Raw genomic sequence first — 26,990 nt, forward strand, 5'->3', positions numbered from 1 at the left:
ATAACCACCTTCTCCACCATTAGGGAAGATCAACTTTCCTCTTTACTCTCCAAATCACACCTCACCACATGTGACCTTGACCCAATCTCGTCCCACCTCATCCCAAACCTTACCACTATCTTCATCCAAACCGTAACCCACCTTTTCAACCTGTCATTAACAACTGGCATCTTCCCCTCAGGCTTAAAACATGCCTCGATCACACCCATCCTCAAAAAGCCCTCCATTAACCCATCCTCTCTGACTAGCTATCACCCCATATCACTTCTCCCCTATGCCTCAAAACTATTTGAACAACACGTCCATTCTGAACTGTCCTCCCACTTCTCCTCCTGCTCCCTCTTCGACCTCCTAGAATCTGGTTTCCGACCACACCATTCTTCTGAAACTGAACTGACTAAAGTCACCAACGACCTACTAACCGCCAAATCCAAGCGACACTACTCTGTCCTCCTCCTCCTGGACCTGTCATCTGCCTTCGACACAGTGGACCATTCCCTCTTACTCCAGACTCTCTCATCTCTCGGCATCATAGACTTGGCCCTATCCTGGATCTCCTCATACCTAACAGACCGGACGTTCAGTGTCTCCCACTCACACACCACCTCCTCATCTCATCCCCTATCTGTCAGTGTCCCCCAAGGTTCAGTTCTAGGACCCCTACTCTTCTCCATCTACACATTAGGCCTGGGACAGCTTATAGAGCATCATGGCTTTCATTATCACCTCTATGCCGACGACACACAGATCTACCTCTCTGGACCCGATATCTCCTCCCTACTAGTGTTGAGCCACCCCCGTAGTGTTCAGGTTCGGTTCGGTTGGTCGAACACCGGTATGTTCGCTGAACTGTTTGTCGAACTGTTCGTCGAACACCATCGAACACCGTTAAAACCAATGGCAGGCAAGCAAAAACACAAAGAAACACATAGAAAACACCTTCAAAGGTGTCCAAAACCTGACAAACTGCTCAGAAGACACAACTAACACATGGAAAAGTGACAAATACATATAGTCATGCAAAAAGAAAGAGGTGGAGGAGTAAAAGGAGGGGGAGACACAGATATAGGCATGTCATGCCCTTCTAAAACCAAAAAAGTGAGAAGCCGACTCGGCCAGTCCGTTCCTGCCCGTGCGACCTCCGTGTCGCCGGGTTTGTGCCAGAGCTGCGGTGGACCCTGACGGCCAGCCCCCCTCTCCCAATACTGGTGCCTGTCCGCTGGTGGGTCGAGCCCCCCCGCGGTGGAGGCAGGTCTAAGCTCTGTAATTTAAATTGTCTCTCTAATTTTAATGAGTACACTTTAAATCCTTTTACAAGGATCTATTGGAGGGCAAGTCTGATGCCAGCAGCCACGGTAATTCCAGCTCCAGTAGCGTCCACTAAAGCTGCTGCATTTAAAAAGCTTTTATAAGGATCGAGCTTGGCGGTCTACCGCAAGGCGTCCTACAGCCAGTCCCAGCCCCTGTGCCTTGGGGTGCCTCCCCCGAAGCATTTCCTTTGAAAAAATTAAGTGTCCAAACTACAGGTGGTGTAGCTTGCTTAACAGCTGGGATAATCCGCTGACTAGCAGACACTGCTACTAGGCCCAAAGTATAGCCTGGGCTAGATGCAGTGAAAAATTTGTAATTAGATCTACAGGCGGTGGCTACTCCACTGACTAGCAGACACTGAAGCTTTGCAGCAGACCTCTAATTCCCAGGCTATAGTATGAGTAAACAGCTCTTCAGACTCAACCATTTGTGTTACCTGAAAGTCATAGTGTATGTACTTTCTTATGGTTAAAAGGGGGGGTAGAGACCCGACCCACCTGGAATTGACGATGCCAACGTCATATAAAACACAGCAAGGGGACTCCAAAAAGAGTCTCCATTTTTTCCAAAAATTGTGGCACACACACCACTTAAGTGGCATCAATTGCCCCAGAGTTTCTTAAAATGGTTGGTGAGGTGATATTCCAAAATCCTAAACCTCTCACTCTCCTCAGGATGACACAGGTGGGGCAGATGGTGGTTGGACCGGCCCGCTAGGCTGCATTGTAGCACCGTGAGCTTCGCACTGCAACTTATGCTTCATATCCATGTGACGGTTCAAGCATAAAGTTCTCAAACTATTGTTTTTTTGGCCTCTACTTAGCTTTTGGTGACAAATGTTACAGATAACATGAGTTGGGTCATCCTTAGACATTTCAAAAAATGTCCAGGCTATGCAAGGTTTAGAGCCCATGCGACTCTGCTAATAGCAATACTATCAAATGATTGGCTGGGTTAGATGCAGTAAAAAATTCTTATTAGATATACAGGCGGTGCAGCTAGCTTTGCAGCTGGGCTACTACGCCCAAAGTATTGGTAGGCTCTATACTAAACAAGGAAGGATTCATTGACTGTGGTGGCCCCTCCGCGGGCTGTGGCGATTGGTCATCCACTTTCGCTGCCCCTTACTCAACGAATTCACAAACATCACCCGTCGGTTTGGAGTTCCATTATGCCCAACCAAAATCATAGGCCCCACAACAAAGATATCGTTCTTAGGCATCTAAATCGACACCACAGCAAGGTTGTTCCGCCTCCCATGGGAAAAAATACCAAAACATTACACCTGATGTAGGTTTTTTGCGCAGTATGGAAAGTAACACTACAGCAGATGCAAGTATTACTAGGTCTCTTCGTGTTTGCGAGCCGGGTGATACCAGTCGGAAGGGTATTTTCTCTTCATTTATCGCCCGCAACAAAAGGGGCATCTAAACCGAGTCATACAATCAGAATCAGCGGCCAGCTACGGGCGGACTTAGAGGTGTGGAAAACCTTTTTATAATCATTCTACGGTCACACGTTATTTATGTCAGCAGAACAGTCCAACATTGAACTAAGATTATTCACCGGGGCGGCAGAATCAGGCGGATATGCAGCGATACTAAATAACCAATGGTGCACAAGCTTATGGCCACCGTATTGGGCAGAACAAGTGCTGACAAAAAAACAGACAGTCCTGGAACTGTTTCCAATAGTGGTAGCAATAGAAATATGGGGCGCACGCCTGGCTAACAAAAATATACGCTTCATAACAAAAAACACCAGCCTAGCGCACTTCATTAATAATATGGCATCATCGTCTCTCCCAGTGCTAGGCCTACTACGCCGGCTAGCATTCCTGTGCCTAAAACACAATGCATGGGTCCGCGCTAGCCACGATGCTGAGGGGTCTAACGCTGCTACTAACGCTTTATCACAATTCAATTGGCAGATTTTCACAGAGCTCCTCCCCAACGCCCACCCATCGGGCAACAGTTGCCCAGCCTCCCTATGGGATCTAGTGGCGAATAGTTGATGCCATTAATCAGAGTGTCAGTAGCCCTGTTGATGTGGCAAGCATACGGTAAGGCATGGGAAGAGTGGACATGACTAGTAGCAGGCAGACGGGTTGACCAATGTGAACAAGCCAGATTACAAGTCACCATAGAATTTCTCCACCAGTTAATGATGAGGGGCATATCAGGGGCGTCAGCGCTGCGGTTGCTGACCGGAGTAGCATTTCACTTCCAACTACTGAATTGGGGACATGTGACAAAGAGATTCATCATCAGACAATCCATAAAAGGGTGGAAAAGGGGTCAGCCAAGTCAGGAGTGTAGACGCCCCGTCCCGTGTCACTAAAACTGATTTCTCACATCATATCCCTAACAATATTAACATGACACTCACAATTCGAAGCAACACTACTGTCTACTGCATTTGTGATAGCCTTATTCGGGGCGCTATGCATAAGCGAATTAGTCCCTCAATCCAAAATTACCACCAGTGGAGGCTTATTACACCAGGACGTAGTCATAGCCAATAATGCAATATGTCTACGCATACGCAAATCGAAAACGGTTCCAGTGGGCAGGGGCACTTGGGTACTTCTACAACCCAAAAACGGTACACTGAGTCGGGTAACAATAGTAAAAACATATATAACCATCAGATCACAAAGTAATTTCTTCCTATCACACATTGATGGAACGCCATTATCAAGATACCAGTTCCAAGCTATATTTAATAAATGCCTAACATCGGCAGGAAACCACCCCAAAGATTATGGGACACACTCATTCCGGATAGGCGCGGCCACGGAAGCAGCAAGAGCAGGACTGTCAGAAACGGAAGTTCAGAGGATAGGGAGATGGCGATCCACGTGTTTGGCGAGATACATAAGACTGGACTTGTTATCCTAACGTGGTTAGTTTCTTTTACAGGTGATGCTAAGCCAACAGTGTGAGTGATAGGCCACTCGTATATATATTGTGCAGAAAAAAGGGCGAAAGTCTGCCCAGGCGGGAGGAAATTAGAGTTTCATAACACATATTTGAACTGGAGAGGTATTAGAGGTCTGCAATGGCCACAGGTACTAATGGAGGTAATCAAGGTAGGGAGAGAGGCAAGAGGTCCGGTCATCTTAGTTATACAGGCCGGGGGAAACGACATAGGTTATCACAAGAGCGCATAACTAATGGCAATAATGAAACTAGACACTGAGCGCTTCAGAGAATTTTTCGCAAAAATAGCTACAGTTATATGAAAAAGTTTGGGCACGCCTATTAATCTTAAGCTTAATTTCAGTTTGATATATGTAGTAACTGTTGGACACAGTAATGTTTCTGCCATGAAATTAGGTTTATTGTACTAACAGAAAATGTGCAATTTGCATTCAAACAAAATTTGACAGGTGCATAAGTATGGGCACCTCACCAGAAAAGTGACATTAATATTTAGTAGATCCTCCTTTTGCAAAAGTAACAGCCTCTAGTCGCTTCCTGTAGCTTTTAATGATTTCCTGGATCCTGGATGAAGGTATTTTTGACCATTCCTCTTTACAAAACAATTCCAGTTCAGTTAAGTTTGATGGTCGCCGAGCATGGACAGCCCTCTTCAAATGATCCCACAGATGTTCAATGATATTCAGGTCTGGGGACTGGGATGGCCATTCCGAACATTGTAATTGTTCCTCTGCATGAATGACTGAGTAGATTTGGAGCGTTGTTTTGGATCATTGTCTTGCTGAAAGATCCATCCCCTGCGTAACTTCAACTTTGTCACTGATTCTTGAACATTATTGTCAAGAATCTGCTGATACTGAGTGGAATCCATGCGTCCCTCAACTTTAACAAGATACCCGGTGCCGGCATTGGCCACACAGCCCCAATGCATGATGGAACCTCCACCAAATTTTACTGTGGGTAGCAAGTTTTTTCTTGGAATGCTGTGTTTTTTTGCCGCCATGCATAATGCCTTTTTGTATGACCAAACAACTCAATCTTGGTTTCATCAGTCCACAGGACCTTCTTCCAAAAAGAAATTGGCTTCTCCAAATGTGCTTTTGCATACCTCAGCCGACTCTGTTTGTGGCGTGCTTGCAGAAACGGCTTCTTTCGTATCACAATCCCATACAGCTTCTCCTTGTGCAAAGTGCGTTGTATAGTTGACCGATGCACAGTGACACCTTCTGCAGCAAGTTGATGCTGCAGCTCTCTGGAGGTGGTCTGAGGATTGTCCTTGACTGATCTCACCATTCTTCTTCTCTGCCTTTCGGATGTTTTTCTTGGCCTGCCACTTCTGGCCTTAACAAGCACTGTCCCTGTGTTCTTCCATTTCCTTACTATGTTCCTCACAGTGGAAACTGACAGGTTAAATCGCTGAGACAGCTTTTTGTATCCTTCCCCTGAACAACTGTGTTGAATAATCTTTGTTTTCAGATCATTTGACAGTTGTTTTGAGGAGCCCATGATGCCACTCTTCATAGTGGCCACTTTAAGCAAGTGGCCACTTTAAGCAGCATTTCTCATGATTGCATACACCTGGCTATGAAGTTCAAAGCTCAATGAGGTTACAAAACCAAAAGAAGTGCTTTAGTAAGTCAGTAAAAAGTAGGTAGGAGTATTTAAAACAAGAAAATGATAAGGGTGCCCATACTTATGCACCTGTCAAATTTTGTTTGAATGCAGATTGCACATTTTCTGTTAGTACAATAAACCTCATTTCAAGGCAGAAACATTACTGTGTCCAACAGTTATTACATATATCAAACTGAAATAGCTGTTGCAAAAACACCAATTTTTAGAAAACATTAAACTTAAGATTAATAGGGGTGCACAAACTTTTTCATATAACTGTATTGTATGGTCAGAGATTGTGCCGAGAGCGATATAGCAAGGTGCCCGAGACATCACGGCCATTGAACGGACAAGGCGGCTAATAATTATTTGGATGGCAAGATTTATAAGAGACAGAGGCGGTGTAGTGATACGACACCGACAACTGGAAGGTGATAAAGCAGGCCTCATACGGCCCGACGGTGTTCACTTAATGAATATTGGACTGGACATATTCCTGTCAGGACTCCAGGACGGAGTGGAACAAGCCTTAAGAGTGATGGATGGGGGTCAGAGTCCTGCATACGAGTACGCAGGATCCTCCGTGGCCTGGAAATAGAAAGGACATGTTGGAGAGTTACACTTGTTGACCAACTTGCCGATGCGGAGACACAGGGCATGCTGAAACAAGCTGAATTATTTTAGAAATAAAATGCCTTTCTAATGTCATGAGTATAAACAGTTAATAAAGCTGTGACCGATCCTCACCCATCCAGTTGTAAGAGTTACATGATTGTATTGTCAATGAAAGGGGGGCTTTAGGGGGGCTGAGCATCTGGGTTTGGTTGGGGGTCCCCACAGTCTGCCTAGGCTAGATGCAGTTAAAAATTATTATTAGATACAGAGGTGGTGCAGCTTGCTTCACAGCTGGGCTACTATGCTGACTAGCAGACACTGAAGCTTTGGAGCAGACCTCTGAGTAAACAGCTCTTCAGACTCAACCATCTGTGTTACCCCAAGCCATAGTGTATGCAGTTTCTTACGGTTAAAAGGGGGGGGGGGGGAGACCCAACCCACCTGTAATTGACGATACCAACGTCACGTAAAACACAGCAAGGGGATTCCAAAAAGAGTCTCCATTTTTTCCAAAAATTTGTAGCACAGACACCACTTAAGTGGCATCAATTGCCCCAGAGTAGCTTAAAACGGTTGGTGAGGTGATATTACCAAATCCTCAAGCTTTTACTCTCCCCAGGATGACACAGGGGTAGAAAAGTCCTTGCGGATCCATGATTTGTTCATCTTTATGAACGTGAGTCTGTCTACATTCTCAGTGGACAGCCGCGTGCGCTTATCTGTCAGCACACCACCAGCAGCGCTGAACACACGTTCAGAGAGAACGCTGGCTGCGGGGCACGACAAGATCTCCAAGGTGTGAGTGGCGAGCTCAGGCCATTTTTCCAGATTGGAAGCCCAAAATGAGCAAGGGTCCAGTGACACAGTCATGGCTTCAATGTTCACTTGGAGATACTCCTGTACCATCGTCTCTAGGCGTTGACTATGTGTCAGACTTCTTGTCTCCTGTGGCCTTGCAAAGGATGGGCTAAAAAAGAGGTGAAATGATTGCACAAAATTGCTGTTACAAGCAGATACTGTGTTTCTGTTACGGTTTGAGTGCTGAAGACTCGACAGTCTCACGGTTGGCAAGTTAGAACTGTGAGATTCACTACGTGCACCACTGGTGTTTTGTGGAAAAGCACATGTAAGATTCTGAAACAGTCTCTGCTGATACTCCTGCATGCGTGAATCCCTTTCTATGGCAGGAATTATTTCTGCAAATTTACTTTTGTACCGGGGATCTAAGAGTGTGGCAACCCAGTAGTCAGGATTATTTCGAATTCTGACAATCCGAGGGTCATGTTGTAGGTAGTGCAGCAAGAAGGCATTGAAGTCCCTGTTGTGTTAGTAGCGAAGTAAGAATCATGCTTCCTTCCTCTGCCCTCTCCCCCCAACCTCGCACAAAAGAAATGTGATGAAGGTCTCCCTCATCTGATGTGTCTTCCATGCCCATCGCCAGTTCGTCCTCAACTTCTTCCTCGGCTCCTGCACCTTCCTCAACAGTTTGGCTGCTACCATGCACCCTGGTTAATCCCTCTCCCCCACGCTCCCATGCCTGCCGCCTTGGTGATGCCAACCGTCTGGACCTTGCAGATGTTAGCCCTTCCGCATACAACTCCTCCTCCTCTACTTCCTCCACCTCCTCTTGTGCCACCACCTTACTCCGAATTCTGTTTAACATGTGCTCCAGCATGTAAATCACCGGAATAGTCATGCTGATAATGGCATCGTCAGCACTAAACATATTTGTCGCCATTTCAAAACTGTGCAGAAGGGTGCATAGGTCCCTGATCTGAGACCACTCCTCCAGCGTGATTTGCCCCACCTCTGGATCTCGTTGGCCCAGGCTTTACGTCAGAACATATTGCACCATGGCTTGTCGGTGCTGCTACAGTCGTTGCAACATGTGCAGAGTTGAATTCCACATTGTCGGCACATTGCATTTCAGCCAGTGAAGTGGCAGGCCCAACGACTTCTGTAGAGATGTAAGTCGCTGAGCTGCGGGATGCGAACGGCGGAAGAGAGGACACAGCGACCGTGCCCTCTGCAGAAGGCCATCTAGTCCGGGAGAGTGGGCTAAAAATTGCTGGACAACCAGGTTCAACACGTGAGCCATACAAGGCACGTGTGTGACATTGCCCCGGCAAAGGGCCGCACCCAGGTTTGCAGCATTGTCGCACACGGCCTTCCCTTGTTGCAGGTCCAGTGAAGACAACCATTCATGAAACTGGTTCTCCAGTGCTGACCACAACTCCTCAGCTGTGTGAATCACATTTCCCAGACATTTCAAAGTAAAAACAGCCTGATGACGTTGAGCCCTGCTGCCAGCATAGTAAGGAGGTGTGCAGGATTCCTTCTGCGCAGGTAGAAAGCAAGTGGCATTACCAGACAGGCTTTGGGTGCAGGTGGAGGACCTAGAGGAGGTTGAGGAGGCAGAAGCAGTGGAGGAACTTCGAGATAAAGAGGATTGACGCACAACTTGTGGGGACGGCAAGACTTGGACAGCAGCCCCTTGTCCTGCTGTCACCATAGTTACCCAGTGCCCAGTCAGCGACATGTAACACCCCTGTCCATGCCTACTCGTCCAAGTGTCTGTGGTGAAATGCACCCTGTCACACACAGAGTTTCTCAAAGAAGCGGTGATGTGTGCGATATACTGGTGGAGCGCAGGCACACCTTTCTTTGAGAAGTAGTGCCGACTGGACATCTGGTACTGGGGCACTGCGACGGACATAAGGTCTCGAAAATCGTCTGTGTCCACCAGGCGGAAAGGCAGCATTTCTGTAGCCAACAGCTTGCAGATGGTGAAATTCAACCTCTTAGCTTTCTCATGGCTAGGAGGAAATGGTCTTTTACTTGTCCACATCTGAGGGACCGAGGGCTGGCTGCTGTGCTTAGACGGGGTTGAGTAGGGTGTCCCCGGCAAACTGACGGTCTGTGAGGAAGATGAAGGCGGACATGTTAGGTTGCCTTGATCCAAAGGTGGTGCTATCGATGTCGGAGAGCGCTCAACACCAGCTGGTATTTCCACTTCCAAATAAAATGATGACCTGCCAATCACGCTGGCTGTTGCGGGTAAAGAGGTGGCAGGTCTGCGTCCCAAAACAGGTGTGACTGCTGTCCCCCCAGTCACAGAGGATGAAGAGGCCGCGGACGCACAAGATGGGGCAGACGGTGGTTGGCCCGGCCCGCTAGGCCGCATTGTAGCACAGTGAGCTTCGTACTGCAACTTATGCTTCATATCCATGTGACGGTTAATGCATGAAGTACTCAAACTATGGATTTTTTGGCCTCTACTTAGCTTTTGGTTACAAATATTACAGATAACACGAGTTGGGTCATCCTTATCGATCTGAAAAAATGCCCAGGCTATGCAAGGCTTAGAGCCCATGCGATCTGAAGAGCCACCACGACTTGTGGTCAGAGGCACAGTTGTGTTTAAGGATGCAGTTGCTGACGTGCTTCCAGTACTACTTCTCTGTCCAGGAAGGCGCAACCTAACCTCGTCGTCACTAGCATCCTCCTCCACCTGCTCTGCTGACCTCATCGACTGGCTGACTGTGGGTTGACAGTAGGTGAGATCTCCAACCTCGTCATGATCACCCTGTGTGTTCTCACACCCGTCGTCCTCAGAGCCAACCTCTTCCTGGCCTGACCGAAAACTCAAGTTGTCGCTCCAATCAGGAATTTGAGTCTCATCATCGTCTTCATCATTGTCTCCACCAACAGGAGTTACAGTTTGGGAACGAGGGTCTACATTATGCTCAGAACCTTCATCTGGTCCTGGATCCGACTCATAAAGATTCTGGGCATCAGTGCAGATAATTTCCTCGTCTGGATTCACAGAAGCTCTAGAGCAGACCTCTGATTCCGAGGCTATAGTATGAGTAAACAGCTCTGCAGACTCAACCATCTGTGCTACCCCATACTCAGACGGGCAGCTGGAGACTTGGGAGCTGTGAGGAAGCAAGTGCAATTGGGGTGACACCTCTGAGGACTGGAGTATTTGTGATGTTGAAGTTGAGGTGGAGGAGAGCCCACTTAAAGGAGAACTTGATATCCGTTGAAGCACCTGCTGTTTTTGTGCCTCATCTGGAATTTGTAGCGATGGGCGTGGCCGTAAGAAAGGGATCGGATCACATTGTCCACGAAAAGAAGTAGACATCTTAGTTTGGCTGGAAGATGGTCTTTCTTCTGCCGATGTTACTGTTGCTTTAACACCTATCCCATGGACACAACCTTTTTTTCCCTTCCCAACACGCCTAGTCCCCTTTCCACCAGCAGCAGGCCTTTTGCCACTCATTTTGGTGATTAACTAATTGACAACTCTGTAGTTGTTTGCACAAAAAACGATGGATGGAAACCGAGCAGAGCTGAGTGGCCAAACTGTGGTACTAGCCCAAAAGGATTGGCTGGGTTAGAAGCAGTAAAACAATTTTATTACATACACAGGAGGTGGAGCTTGGTATAGATGGCCTAATAGAATGAGTACCACACATTGCTACAGGCCCAAAATTATTTTCTGGGCTAGATGCAGCTAAAAATTATTATTAATTTCAAAGGTGGTGGAGCTTGGTATAGATAGTCTAATAGAATGAGTACCACACACTGCTACAGGCCCAAAATTATTTTCCGGGCTAGATGCAGCTAAAAATTATTATTAATTTCAAAGCTGGTGGAGCTTAGTATAGATGGCCTAATAGATTGAGTACCACACACTGCTACAGGCCCAAAATTATTTTCTGGGCTGGATGCAGCTAAAAATTATTATTAATTTCAAAGCTGGTGGAGCTTGTTATAGATGGCCTAATACAATGAGTACCACACATTGCTATTATGCCCAAAATTATTTTCCGGGCTAGATGCAGCTAAAAATTATTATTAATTTCAAAGCTGGTGGAGCTTGGTATAGATGGCCTAATAGAATGAGTACCACACACTGCTACAGGCCCAAAATTATTTTCCGGGCTAGATGCAGCTAAAAATTATTATTAATTTAAAAGCTGGTGGAGCCTAGTATAGATGGCCTAATAGAATGAGTACCACACACTGCTACAGGCCCAAAATTATTTTCCGGGCTAGATGCAGCTAAAAATTATTATTAATTTCAAAGCTGGTGGAGCTTAGTATAGATGGCCTAATAGATTGAGTATCACACACTGCTACAGGCCCAAAATTATTTTCCGGGCTAGATGCAGCTAAAAATTATTATTAATTTCAAAGCTGGTGGAGCTTAGTATAGATGGCCTAATAGATTGAGTACCACACACTGCTACAGGCCCAAAATTATTTTCCGGGCTAGATGCAGCTAAAAATTATTATTCATTTCATAGCTGGTGGAGCTTGGTATAGATGGCCTAATGAGTAACACACACTGCTACTATGCCCAAAAGGTTTTACTTGGCTAGTGCCAGTAAAAAATTCGTATTACATACACAGGTGGTGTAGCTTGCAACACAGTTAGGTACTCCACTGACACACACACTGTAAGAGGCCCAAAAGGATTTGCTTAGCTAGATTTAGCCAAATGCTGTGAAAAACACTTGCACAGCACTAAAACAGACCTGCCTGTCAAAAAGTCCTAGGAAATGCTGTAACCTAGCACGCAAAAGGGCTGCAATTACAACTATTACCTACTCCCAACCTATCTGTCTATTTAAGAGCAAATTCGCTTGCAATTCACACAGTTAGAAAGTATAGCGCCCACATCAGCAGCGGTGCCGTCTGACACTCAGCTGCAGCAGTGAGAAAATGGTGGCGACGTGGAAAATGGCTGGGTCTTATAGGGCAAGGACATGTGACATACACAGCCAATGACACATGCCCTTGCTTGTGTGAAAAAAAGCACTTTGCTGCGTGTGTGTGCTGCTGATAGGCTGACAGACTGCACCTCCCCACTGTAAATGCGGGAAAGAAAAAAAAAAATGGAGATCTTCATTATTTCTGCAGAGATCCATCCCCTGCCCTCCCCCCACCCACTGTACACTCAAACTGTGTATTAACATTGATTAACAGCATTACTGTGAAAAAATCCAGTTACGATTTTGGTGCACGAACAGTTATCGAACATAACCTCGAACAGCCGGATTTTTTTAAAATCGTTCGTGTTCGTCGAACGGCTCAAACACGGCCCAAAACAGCTCGAATTTCAGATTGGCGAACAGTTCGAGTCGAACACCGCTCATCTCTACTCCCTACTAACCAAAATCCGACAATGTGTGTCCACTATTTCATCCTTCTTCTCTCCTAGATTTCTAAAACTTAACATAGACAAAACAGAATTCATCATCTTTCAGCCATCTCATTCAACCCCCCAACTGACCTACCTATCAACGTTAATGGCGGTCCACTCTCCCCAGTCCCTCAAACTCGCTGCCTTGGGGTAACTCTGGACTCTGAACTCTCCTTCAAACCACATATCCAAGCCCTTTCCACTTCCTGCCGACTCCAAATTGAAAATATCTCCAGGATCCGCACATTCCTCAAAGATGAATCTGCAAAAACACTAGTGCTCGCCCTCATCATCTCCCGCCTCGACTACTGCAACCTCCTGCTCTGTGGCCTCCCTTCCAACACTCTCGCACCCCTCCAATCTATCCTAAGCTCTGCTGCCCGACTAATCCACCTGTCCCCACACTATTCCCCAGCCTCTCCTCTCTGTCAATCTCTTCACTGGCTCCCAATTGCTCAGATACTGCAGTTCAAAACCCTAACCATGCCATACAAAGCCATTCACAACCTGTCTCCTCCATATATTTCTGAGCTAGTCTCCCGGTACATACCTGCACGCAACCTCCGATCCTCACAAGATCTCCTTCTCTACTCCCCTCTTATCTCCTCCTCCCACAATCGCACATAAGATTTCTCTAGTGCATCCCCCCTACTCTGGAGCTCTGCGCCAACATATCAGACTCTCGCCGACCGTGGAAACCTTCAAACGGAACCTGAAGACCCATCTCTTCCGACAAGCCTACAACCTGCATTAACCATCGCTCCACCATACCACTCCACGACCAGCTCTACCCTCACCTACTGTATCCTCACCCATCCCTTGCAGATTGTGAGCCCTCGCATGCAGGGTCCTCGCTCCTCCTGTACCAGTCGCCGTCACGTTTTGTTCAAGATTATTGTAATTGTTTTCACTATGCATACCCCTTTTTCACATGTAAAGCACCATGGAATAAATGGCGCTATAATAATAAATAATAATAATAATAAACAAACAAAAACAGAATCTCTGTCAAAACTGAATGAAATTTCTCACAAGCTTGGTTTATTTAAGGCCATTAATTGTATGGAAGGTGTCATAACCTCATGTTTCTACCATTCAGCATTTTTCTCTATTTCATTGCCTTTTTGTCAGGAGTGCTCAATTTTCTATTTTTTTTTATCATTGACAGAAAGCAGCATGTTTTCCAGATCAAACACGTTTGTGTTACATTGAGCTACAGTAAAGCCATCTGTTATAACATGAAGTAGATCATTGTGAATATTTGTATTTACGTTTTATTTGTAAATTTTTTTTAAAAAAGATAAATTCCACATTGCTGGTGATTCATTGAAATATTTGGACAACAGGAGTAATTGAATATACATGAGACAGGAAGCTTCCATTAACATTCTGAGGATAAGATTTCTCTTTTTATTAATAAAAGATTTAGAAACTTGATAGCAATCATTAAAATAAAATGTTATCTAAAAATATTTTTCATAATATAATTGTAGATGAAGTACGTGAATATTTTAGTTTTGAGGAGACTGGCTGACCCATGAAGCACTGTGTAATAGCACAAAGCACAAGGGTGTAGAGATGAGCAAATCTTTTTAAATTAGAATTTGCCGGCTGCGTCAAATTTTCCAATCAAATTTGATTTGCGGTGAATACATTTGCAGCAAATCACATAAATAAAAAGCCTCTAATTGCCTGAAAAAAATTGTGCATAACACTCTGAATTCCCCTTGAAGTCTATTGAACCCATTTTGAGCTCTGTAATGGAAATACAGCCTTTTAAATGACCTTAGTCTATCTGACTAGGAGAAAATGAATGATAAGTGGTGGTAACCATTAACCTATTTAGCCACACACAGCAGTTTTAGTCTTTATAGTATGAGAGATCCAAAAATGATCCCCGTTTGGGAGCAGATGACTGCCTTGCTGTTATTTATACACAAGCAACACAACAGTTGTCTGCAAAAATGATTCCTGTTTGGGAAGCATCACTTGATCTTTTCACAGGCATGTTCAAAAATTATCCTTGTATTAGGAAGACAAAGCAGAAATACTTTTTTAAATGAGAAGAATGTATTGCTTTTCAATAAATATTTCAAAATTATTCTTTATTTATCCTGATTTATCCTTATGACAGACAGCGCATAATCAGGCATGCGGATAGCATGGCCAATTTAATCATAGATATCGGTGCATGAAAGTCTGTACTGATCCATGCCTGATTCATTTTGATAAATATTATGTCTTTCACACTTGTGGCAGATAACCATGTCCACTTTGGTGTGACAAATCCACCGGCCGCACTCTCTGACATGATACTGGATGATAGACATGCACCCATAGCAAACTGGAAAAATGTAACACTATGATGTATCCTAGGACTGTATTCAATCCTTTTTCAAGTTTTTTTTAATGCAAACACTGCCTTATGTCAAATGACCTCACCATGTAAATGTGTATAAACATGTGGTAAATAACAACACGTTTAATAACTGACACTAACAAACGTTTCATGCGTTTTAAATTTAAAATATGATTCAAAAATTATCCCTCTCAGTATATATAAGCAGATCTATTCATGGAGGATCAAGTTCAAGTCAAATTTACTGAAATTCACAGTTTCACGCAAATTTTAACATTTTCAGATTTGATTTGCAGTTCATAAAAAAACTTGCCCTTTTTGTATTAAAATTATAGGGGTTAGGTGTTTTCCTTTGAGGCTGAGCACACTCCATCATTTTACAGAAGACTAGACGATCCACATGGTACAGCAGAGATCATGGTGATCTTGGACATGTAGGACCTGACATTCCACACAAACGAAGGACTAGGACACATGCTTCCTGGGCACACATATGGCTAACCGACAATGCAACAGAGGAAGAGGAGAAAGAGTGTGAAAAGCATAAGATGAGGATTGCGATCCTCATCACCCCGATTTCGTTCCCAGGTCCTTTCTACTATACAATCATCATCATCATCCTTGACTCGACTATCAGTGGTCTCAGTGTGGGAAATGTCTTTTACTCCTTGCCTCATTCCCACCTCTAGATTCTCCCTTAGTCAGAGAAATATTACCACGGTGGCTGTCACTACCAGTAACCTTACCACAATGGCTGACAGAACCACCAACACAGCTAGGCGTTTCAATCATGTCCTCCATTTCCTCTGCCCCAATCTTATCAAACGCTGACTGTTCATCTCTTCAAATAAAAGAAGTTGTAATTGTGAAATTTCTTCCTTAGCTCTGCTGGTTTAGGGAGCCAATGGTCAGAAAAGAAAAAGTTGCCAGTGTCAGAAGTCCACAATGTAAAATATTAACTATTATAGAGATGGAGGAGGTGGACTGCACAGAACACGGACTCTGACAATGTGACTGTCAGGGATAACATCAGACTGCTGTGACTGAGACGAATGATGTGCCATATACTACATACCATCCTCTGCTTCCTCCCCAGTAATAAGCTGGCTAGAGGCAAAGGAGGTCAATTGTTACCTATGTTTGGAAATACTAATGCCCGGATGGCTGGTATCAGTCATGGTGATGCGCTGCTGCTTGTGGCTCCCATCTTGTCCTATCTGGATGCTGTATTTTTATTGTTTTATATTACAGCCATGGCCATTGTCATTTTTTCTTTTACCTAACATTTTTTACCAAGATATGAAAAGAAACAAATCATAGAGAGGAGGAAAAAATAGGTTTAGTACCTGGCATGCCGAGGCGGTAACCGGTTGTAAAGTTAGCCACAAATCCTTTTCTGGTAGTAGAAGAGTCTGATGTAAAATACACTGTCATGTGATTGGTTGTGGAGAAGACGTCTGGCATCTGATTTGTCCCAGTATATACAGCTAGAAAGAAGATATATATGTATATTAGGACATAGTGTATGTGGAACTTATAGGGTACTTGTATGGACCTCCGCATGGAATTTAAATGGAAACATTTCTTTCCAAACAGCACCACGTGTCCATGAGTAAATGTGTCTAGTATTGAAGTGAAAGTGCAGGAATTCAACATCACAAACATCCTGTGGACAGGCGTAGTGCTGATTTTTTTTAAAAGAAAAACTACCATGTTTTTCAAATTTTGTACAGTCCTTTTAAGGACTCATTCAGTAAAAAAAATGGGATCATATGGAAATTTACAAGTCGAGTAGTGGATTATGGACAGGATGCTCCATTGTAGCAATTTTTCATGATTATGTGCATGGGACATAATTTTTTATTCAGTGTTGAAGTAAATGGCTAGTTGGTGTTTTTTTGGTTATGAATCAGGATGAGCGAATCTGCCTAAATTTGATTTGCCAAATATGTTTAAATTCTGCTGTAAATTCAATTTTTAATGAAATCCATTTATTATCTTATGAGGTCTCTCCAGACTCTAGCGGATAATAAATGGATGTTTCAAAAAATATATATTTAAAACACTTATTTCGCCTCTCACCTGCCCTGGTATGCAGCTCCCAGACAGGTCCCCCACTGACTCATTTTCCTCTGGCTACTGTCTTCTCTTCTGACTTTAGTCTTTACTTTGACATCATGACATCACTTGATGCCCAGTCAGTGCAGGAGGCGCCAAAGAGTGAAGACCAGAGCTGGAGGAAGTTGGAGAGTCAGTTAAGGACTAGGTGAGGACCTGCAGCAAAAGGAAAAATAAAGGCGAGGTGAATATATTGGTTTCTTTTTTAGTAGTCCACCATTTTACTTGATTCTAGCAAAATGAAAATTTAAAAAATTCGGGTCCTGGCAAATGCAATTTTTGGTTAAGTTCAGAGTGACTTCAATTTGACTTGAATCTATTTACACTCCCTGACAGAAGTTATGTCGCTTATCCATATTATGTAAATAAAAGTTTATATCCTGACATTAAATTCATCCATTGGTTTTATAAATTACTCTTTGGAAAGCTGAAACCCTCCCAAATTTGGTTTCGGTTAAGAAAATAAATTGGCATCAATGCTGAAATATTGATCATTTAATGAACACAGAATGGTCAGATTTGGCAAGACAAAAGTTATGTCGCCTGGTGATATAGTGCACCCAATTCCTAGTTTACATCCTCACCAGTGCTCAGTAAATGATTGGTTAATTAGTGGGTGTATATAAAAAGAAACCCAGCACCCCAGACCTTCACTTTAACTGCAACTTGAGCTCTGACAACATGCCAAAAATCCACCCTGTGACCAAAGCCTTGATTATCAAGAGGCTGAAGACCAGATCCACTTGAGAAGTGGCTGGTACCTTTAATGTGTCTTAGCTTCAAGTACAAAGAATTAAAAAAAGATTTGAAGAGACTGGAGATGTGTTTGACAAGCCCAGGTCCAGCAGAACCGGCAAGACAACTGCTCAGGAGGAACGTTTGTTGGTTAGAAAATCCAAAGCAAGCCCCTCTTCCACTGCAGTAGAGCTCCAACAGGCCTGGTCACCTCAAGTCCCTGTGTCAACTAGAACAGTTTGCAGGATTCTGTCTCGAAATGGCCTCCATGGTCGAATCAGTGCCCAGAAGCAAACACTAAACAAAAGGCAAATAAAAAGCATTTGCAAAGTCCCACAGCCTGCTAAACAGATGGACGCTGGAAAAGTGGCAGAAGGTGGATTTCTCTGATGAATCTTCAGTAGAATTACACCACAGCCGCTGCAAATACTGCAGGAGACCTACTGGAGTCCATATGGATCCAAAATACACCCAGAAAACAGTTACATTTGGTGGTGGAAAGATCATGGTCTGGGGGTGTGCGAAACATTTGAAAGGTGGAAGGCAATATCAATAGCTTAAAATATCAGGAAGTATTAGCTACCTCTTACATTCCAAATCATAAAAGGGGTCAAATTCTGCAGCAGGATGGTGATCCATCTCATACATCCATCTCTAATACAAAGTTCCTCCAGGCAAAAAAGATCAAGATGCTCAAGGACTGGCCAGCCCAGTCACCAGACATGAACATCATTGAGCATGTTTGGGGTAGGTTGAAAGAGGAAGCTTGGAAGACAAAACCAAAGAATCTAGATGAACTCTGGGAGGCATGTAAGACTGCATTCTTTGCTATTGCTGATGACTTCATTAATAAATTGTATGAATCATTGTTGAACCGCATGCATGCAGTCCTTCAAGCTCATGGAAGTCACACAAAATATTAAATATGACCCTAATAGCACCACAACTTCATTCACCAATGTTATGCAACATATATTTGCATTTTAAGATAATTATTTGTTTGAATATCACATTACTTTCTGTGGGCGACAAAACTTTTGTCTTGCCAAAATCTGACCATTCTGTGTTCATTAAATGATCAATATTTCAGCATTGATGCCAATTTATTTTCTTAACCGAAACCAAATTTGGGAGGGTTTCAGCTTTCAAAAGAGTAATTTATAAAACCAATGGATGAATTTAACGTCAGGTTATAAACTTTTATTTACATAACATGGATAAGCGACATAACTTCTGTCAGGGAGTGTATTCATCTCTAGTTGTGAGTTAAAATTTATTTATTTTATATACAGTGGTGGCCAAAAGTTTTGGCACTCCTGCAATTCTGTCAGATAATACTCAGTTTCTTCCTGAAAATGATTGCAATCACAAATTCTTTGGTATTATTATCTTCATTTAATTTGTCTTCAATGAAAAAACACAAAAAGAATTGTCCTAAAGCCAAATTGGATACAATTCCACACCAAACCTAAAAAAGGGGGTGGACAAAAGTATTGGCACTGTTTGAAAAATCATGTGATGCTTCTCTAATTCGTGTAATTAACAGCACCTGTAACTTACCTGTGGCACCTAACAGGTGTTGGCAATAACTAAACCACACTTGCAGCCAGTTAACATGGATTAAAGTTGACTCAACCTCTGTCCTGTTTCCTTGTGTGTACCACATTGAGCATGGAGAAAAGAAAGAAGACCAAAGAACTGTCTGAGGACTTGAGAACCAAATTGTGAGGAAGCATGAGCAATCTCAAGGCTATCTCCAAAGACCTGAATGTTCCTGTGTCTTCCGTGCGCAGTGTCATCAAGAAGTTTAAAGCCCATGGCACTGTGGCTAACCTCCCTAGATGTGGACGGAAAAGAAAAATTGACTAGAGATTTCAACGCAAGATTGTGCGGATTTTGGATAAAGAACCTCGACTAACATCCAAACAAGTACAAGCTGCCCTGCAGTCCGAGGGTTCTCTTACCTGAGAAAGCCTAAAACATTTTGGAAGAATGTTCTCTGGTCAGATGAGACAAAAGTAGAGCTTTTTGACAAAAAGCATCAACATAGAATGTACAGGAAAAAAAAGAGGCGTTCAAAGAAAAGAACACGGTCCCTACAGTCAAACATGGCGGAGGTTCCCTGATGTTTTGGGGTTGCTTTGCTGCCTCTGGCACTGGACTGCTTGACCGTGTGCATAGCATTATGAATTATGAAGACTACCAACAAATTTTGCAGCATAATGTAGGGCCCAGTGTGAGAAAGCTGGGTCTCCCTCAGAGGTTATGGGTCTTCCAGCAGGACAATGACCCTAAACACACTTCCAAAAGCACTATAAAATGGTTTGAGAGAAAGCACTGGAGACTTCTAAGGTGGCCAGCAATGAGTCCAGACCTGAATCCCATAGAACACCTGCGGAGAGATCTCAAAATGGCAGTTTAGAGAAGGCACCCTTCAAATATCAGGGACTGGGAGCAGTTTGCCAAAGAAGAATGGTCTACAATTCCAGCAGAGCATTGTAAGAAACTCATTGATGGTTACCGGAAGCGGTTGTTCGCAGATATTTTGGCTAAAGGTTGTGCAACCAAATATTAGGATGAGGGTGCCAATACTTTTGTCTGCCCTATTTTTGGAGTTTTGTGTGAAATGATCAATGATTTGATTTTTGCTTCATTCTCTTTTGTGTTTTTTCCTTGCAAGCAAATTAAATGAAGATAATAATACCAAAGAATTTGTGATTGCAATCATTTTCAGGAAGAAACTGAGTATTATCTGACAGAATTGCAGGGGTGCCAATACTTTTGGACACCACTGTAAAATATAGCACTATCATATTTCACAGCGCTTTACATACATTATTATCATTATTGCTGTCCCCAATGGGACTCACAATCTAAATTCCCTATCAGTATGTCTTTGGAGTGTGGTAGGAAACTGGAGGAAACCCACACAAACACAGGGAGAACATACAAACTCCTTGCAGATGTTCTCCTTGGTGGGATTTGAACCCAGGACCTCAGCGCTGCAAAGCAAAAGTGCTAAGCACTGAGCCACCCTGCTGCCCAAATCTGAGCAGATTAGCTTATATTTTTGGTATATTATATTTGCCATGTATTCCTTGGGGAACACTAAGACTTTGTTGAGAAGTATACTAAATTCCTATAAAATTGGCTCAACGGGGTATTCCCATTTGCAAAATCCTATCCCAATAAGTAGTAGGGGTAATAATAATAATATGAACAAATACCTCCAATTAGGAATGTAGGATAGTTCTTCTGTTTCGCTTTGCTGCTTACCCCATGTGCAGGGCATTGCAGTAGTTTAGGTATCCATGGTTATGATCTCTCATATATTGACAGTTAGTTGTTAGTGGTCGTAACCATGTATACCTAAAGTGGCTTGTAAAAGTGTGGGCACCCCTCGTCAAAATTACTGCTATTGTGAACAGTTAAGCAAGTTGAAGACTAAATCATCTCTAAAAGACCTAATGTTAAAGATTCCTTTGTATTTTAGGCAAAAAATATGTATGTATATATATATATATATGTATATTTAAATTTTTTACATTTTAAAAGTTACAAAAAGGTAAATGGGCTGATGCAAAAGTTTGGGCACCGTGCATAGTCAGTACTAGTGATGAGCGAGCATGCTCGCTTCTGCTCGGTGCTCGCTCGAGCATCTCACTGCTCAAGATGCTCGGTGCTCGCCGAGTATTTCTGGGGTTGCTCGGCGGGAGCTCGGGTCTCCTCCCTGCATGTTTGGCGCTCTTTACAGAGCCAATGAACATGCAGGGATTACCTGCCACTCACTGTAATGCCGTAGCCATGTTGGTTGTGGCATTACAGTGATTGGCTGGCCACACAGCATCATCAGCTCTATATCAGACCTTGCACCGCCATGCTTGTCACAGTCACTCCAGAATCAGACAGTGTAGGGAGAGGTGCTGCTGAGCTAGGGAGAGATTTGCTTGTTTCTAGCTAGTGTAGGTATACCAAACTATATTAGAGACACATATCCTTCTCAACAAACAGTCCTTCTGATTACTAATCCATCTGCAGAGATATCAGGCAGGCAGGGTATATAGCAGACTGCAGTGCACATAGCACAAGAGGCTCCATTCCAGTTTTTGCTGCTGCTCTTAGATATTTCAAGAAATAGGCCCAGGTCTCAGGGGCCAGGAATAATTTTTTTTTTGGATCTTAATCCTCATTATTTGCTTAAAAGCAATCCAGAGAACACCGTTTTTCTGCGTTATTTGCTTGTTGGCACTGAAGAATACAGCCAGGTCCTTTCCATATTACAGCACTAAAATCCAGCTATTTAAAACTGTGGTTTGCCCGTCACACCGATCACATATCTGGCATGCATTAAAAATTTGTTTCAGTGTGTCAGTGAAGCAATTGAGACCAGTTTGCTGTTCAAAATAGTTACCTACAGACCAGGTATTTAAAAATGTGTTTTCTCCGTCACACGGATCACATATACGTTTTCAGAAAATACTGCTATTTCTGGCCTCCATCATATTTTTTTTCAGTGTGTCAGCAAAGTTTTTGACAGCGGTTTGCTGTTCAAAATAGTTTTCTACAGGCCAGGCATTTAAAACTGTGGTTTCTCCGTCACACGGATTACATATAAATTCGCTCAAAATTCAGCCATTTGTAGAGAGCGTGGAAGATATTGTCCTCCATTTAAAGTGGGCAAGGCGCGAGGCAAGGGATGGGGAACTGGATGTGATGGTGATGGTGCATGCAGAGGCCGAGGCCGTGGACAAGCTGAAATTGTGCCATAACAAACACCCACATCTTCTCGCCAGACATTCCTGTCCCAATTCCTAGGGGACCGCAGCACACTACTATTGAACCCAGAGCAGTGTCAAAAGGTTGTTGGTTGGATAGCAGATAATGCTTCCAGTCGCTTTGCCACCACCACCACCACCACCCTGTCTTCCACGCGGTCAAGTCTCAGTAGCCATGAGTCTGGACTGCATATTTCTCACCCTGATCCTCCTTCCTCCCACCATGCCAAGTGCCCGGAGACAACTGATTCCACACTTGGACACTCCGAAGAGCTGTTCACTTTTCCATTTATAGATTCGGGCCTCTTGCCTGGTCCACTTGAAGCAGGGCAAGAGGATATCGCATGTAGCGATACCCAAATATTTGAGCAGCCACGGTCACACGAAGGCAACGGTGGGAAAGTGTCACAAGAGGTGGATGATGATGAGACACAATTGCCAGAAAGTCAGGAGGAGGACCAGGGTACGGAACTGGAAGATGAGGTGATGGACGATATAGTAACTGACCCAACCTGGCAGGAGGACATGCAGAGCAAGGACAGCAGCACACAGAGGGAGGGAGGTGTAACACTCCAACAGGCAGGAAGAAGCAGGGTGGTGGTCGCAGACATAAGGCAGTCAACCGTTCTCCGTAACACCAACACGAAGGAAATTGCCAGTACAACTGGTCTTCCCGAGTCTGGTTGTTATTTAAAGACTCTGCCGATGACCCCAAAAAGGACATTTGCACCACCTGCCAGGCCAGCATCAGCAGTGGTGGCAAAACTACCAGCCTGACCACCACTAGCATGATCAGGCACATGTCAGCAAAGCACCCAACTTTGTGGGCCGAACCCCACGGTCCAGGAACAGAGTCTGCGGTTGGCACCACTGGCTCTTCCGCTGTTGTGCATGCAAGCCAATCCCCTGGTCATGGTGCTTGCGATGATGCCTCCTGCCCTGCACCTGTCATTGCACACTCTCAAGTAGCAGCATCAGGAAGCACGTTCACATCCTTGTCCCAGCGCAGCGTTCAGTTGTCCATACCCCAGTCCTTGGAACGCAAGCGCAAATATGCAGCCAATGCCCCACAGGCCACAGTACTAAATTCCCACATTTCACAACTGTTTGCGCTAGAAATGTTGCCTTTTAGGCTCATGGAGATGGAAGTATTCCGCAACCTGATGGTGGCGGCCGTCCCTCGGTACTCGGTCCCCAGCCACCACTATTTCTCCCGGTTTGCCATCCCCGCCTTACATAAGCACGTGTCCCAAAACATTAGCCGTGCTCTCAACTACGCAGTTACTGGGAAAGTCCACCTAACCACAGACACGTGGACAAGTGCTTATGGGCAGGGATGGTACATCTCGCTGACGGCACACTGGGTTAACATAGTGGAAGCCAGGACCCAGTCGGACCTTGGGACGGAACACGTCCCCCCGATGCCAAGGATTGTTGGCCCTAGGTCATTCAGGGTTGCCCCCACAGTCTACAGCTCCTGCACCTCATCCTCCCCCTCTTCAGCCTCCATCTCCGAAATGACCACATCAGTCACAAGCTGGAAACACTGAAGAACTGCCTCTGCCAAGCAGCAACAGGCTGTGCAGAAGCTAATATGCTTAGGTGACAAACCGCACAATGCTGAAGAGTTGTGGACAGTTCTGAAAGTGCAGGCAGATCTTTGGCTCACACTGCTGAACCTACAGCCAGGCATGGTCATGTGTGACAATGGCCGGAACATGGTGGCGGCTCTGAGGCGAGGCGAGCTCACACGCGTACCATGCCTGGCCCATGTGCTTAATCTCGTGGTTCAGCGGTTTCTCAAATCCTACCCGGAGCTGCCGGATCTGCTTGTTAAAGTATGCCACCTGTGTGCCCATTTTAGAAAGTCACCAACAGCTTCCGCCACCCTTGCCATGTTTCAGCAGCATTTGCAGCTTTTGGCTCACAGATTGGTGTGTGATGTCCCCACGCGTTGGAACTCTACATTGCAGATGTTGGGAAGGATTTGTGAGCAGAAGAGGGCAGTTGTTGAGTACCAGCACCAGCAAGGCCGTCGGTATTCAGTTCAGACTCCACACATAAGACCTCAGGAGTGGACATGGATGTCAGACATATGTACCATCCTCAAAAACTTTGAGGACTCCACCAAGATGATGAGCAGCGACGATGACGCCATAAGTAGCGTCATCATCCCGCTTCTCTGTCTTTTGAAATGCTCTCTGCTCACAATCAAAGAGGATGCATTGCAGGCAGTGTATGGTGAGATGGAGCATGGAACCATACAGAGTGATTACTCACAGCCCAGACTTATCTCATCCCAACGTGGATTGGGTGACAATGAGGAAGAGGAGGAGGAGGAGGAAGAACAAGAGCTAGTTTCATGTGCTATAGTCAGTGCTACCTGCACAACTGTCATACTATCTGTTCAGCGTGGATGGCCTGAGGACACGGAGGAGGAGGAGGAGGAGAGTATGGTCAGTCATCCTCTTGGTGCCTGTTAGCTGTCTGGCACGCATGGCTGAGTTTATGTTGCTCGGCCTTTCCCATGACCCTCGCATTCTCAAAATTTTGGGTGACCGTCATTACTGGTTGGTGACACTTCTAGACCCACGCAACAATGAGAACTTTATATCTCTTATTCCAGAGGCCGAAAGGTCTACAAAAATGGAGCATTACCAGAAGGCCCTTGTAGCTGAACTATTAAAAAAATTCCCATCTGAAAATGCTGGCGGCAGAGGTCATAGTTCGTTGGACAACCAAGGACTACAGGCGAGAGAGACACAACTTCAATCCAGCAAAGGCAGGGGAACACTGTCAAAGTTCTGGTAGAATTTTCTCAGCCCCTCCCATCGCACAAGCCCTGAGGCGCGGGGTACTCTCTCAAGGAGCGCAAACTTTGGGAAGATGCTGAGGGAGTACCTTGCCGTCCATACCAATGTCCTCCTTGATTCCTCTGTGCCTTATAATTATTGTGTATCCAAGCTGGATACGTGGAATGAACTGGCTCTCTATGCCTTGGAGGTCCTGGCCTGCCATGCCGCCAGCGTTTTATCAGAGCGGGTTTTTAGAGCTGCTGGTGGAATTATAACTGATAAGCGCATCCGCCTGTCAACTGAAAATGCTGACAGGCTGACTCTTATAAAAATGAACAAGGGCTGGATTGGGCCAGACTTCTCAACACCACCAAAAGATAGCAGCATAACAGAAACTCAAATCCAGTGTCTTTTTTAGGAGGTGTATTCCCATGCACCTCTTCACACACACACATGGGTATACGCTTCCTGATTTTGGCTATTTGCACTTGTCCTCCTCCTTCTCCTCATCCTCATCCTCCACCACCATATCACCAGGGTGACCGTGGTCTGTGATGCAACACCCACATAATTTTGTTAAAGGTTGTTTATGATGCCCGTAAAAAAAAAATGTATACAGTATGCTCATGTATACCCCCAGGGGTAAATGTTTGTCAGCCCATACACTTAGTGCATGGGCATTACAAGTATTGGAGACCCGCTACTTTCTAGTGGGATTATTTTTTATGAGGCCCTCCTTCACGTCACTTTCAAGGGGCATTGGAGTGCCTCCCAATTTTTGGCAGCTCTTGCATTCACTGCATAGGCAAACACAATGGGAGACCAACTTCCTAATAATGGGAACATTTTTTTTCAGGAGGTCCTCCTCTACGTCTCTTCCAAGGGGCATTGTAGTGCCTCCAAATTTTTGACAACCCTTGCATTCACTGCATAGGTAAACATAATGGGAGACCCACTTCCTAATAATGGGAACATTGTTTTCAGGAAGCCCTCTGACCTCCACGTTTCTTCCAAGAAGCATTGGAGTGCCTCCAAATTATTGTCAACCCTTGCATTCACTGAATAGGCAAAAACAATGGGAGACCCACTTCCTAATAATGGGAACTTTGTTTTCTGGAGGCCCTCCTCTAAGTCTCTTCAAGGAGGTATTAGGGTGCATCCAAATTTTCAAAGCGGTATTGGGGTGCATCCAAATTTTGGGCAGCCCTGCCACTCCCTGCATACGCAATAACAGTATAGGAGACCCACTCTTTAGTAATGGGAACAATAAAACATAGCCGGCTGATGCCTCTCTAAGAATAGTGAGGGCCGACTGCCGGTCCTTTAAGAATAGTAAAGCCTGCCTGATGGCCCTATAAAAATAGGCTTTGTGACTTTCAGAGTCCCTCCTTTATAAATGAAACATGATGTGTCTGATGATATCTCACACACCACATGGCCAGTTAAGGTTGTAAAATGTTAAAATGACATTTCCTGGTGAATGCATTTGTCACGGTTGAAAGCAGTGCAAAA

General features: G+C 44.5%; 1 protein-coding gene across 2 annotated transcripts in view; it reads right to left on the bottom strand.

The window, feature by feature from the left end:
• TMPRSS15 (transmembrane serine protease 15) overlaps positions 1-26,990 on the bottom strand; it is a 780,444-nt gene that overhangs the window by 274,948 nt on the left and 478,506 nt on the right. For both annotated transcript variants that reach the window (XM_073668264.1, XM_073668263.1), the window contains exon 16: positions 16,402-16,542. In XM_073668264.1, the coding sequence (XP_073524365.1) occupies positions 16,402-16,542 (141 nt within the window). The remainder of the gene's footprint in view (positions 1-16,401; positions 16,543-26,990) is intronic.

This window comes from Phyllobates terribilis, unplaced genomic scaffold, assembly GCF_046119375.1.
Source record: "Phyllobates terribilis strain yellow unplaced genomic scaffold, ASM4611937v1 Scaffold_2__4_contigs__length_985480577, whole genome shotgun sequence".
Classification (NCBI taxonomy): Eukaryota; Metazoa; Chordata; class Amphibia; order Anura; family Dendrobatidae; genus Phyllobates; species Phyllobates terribilis.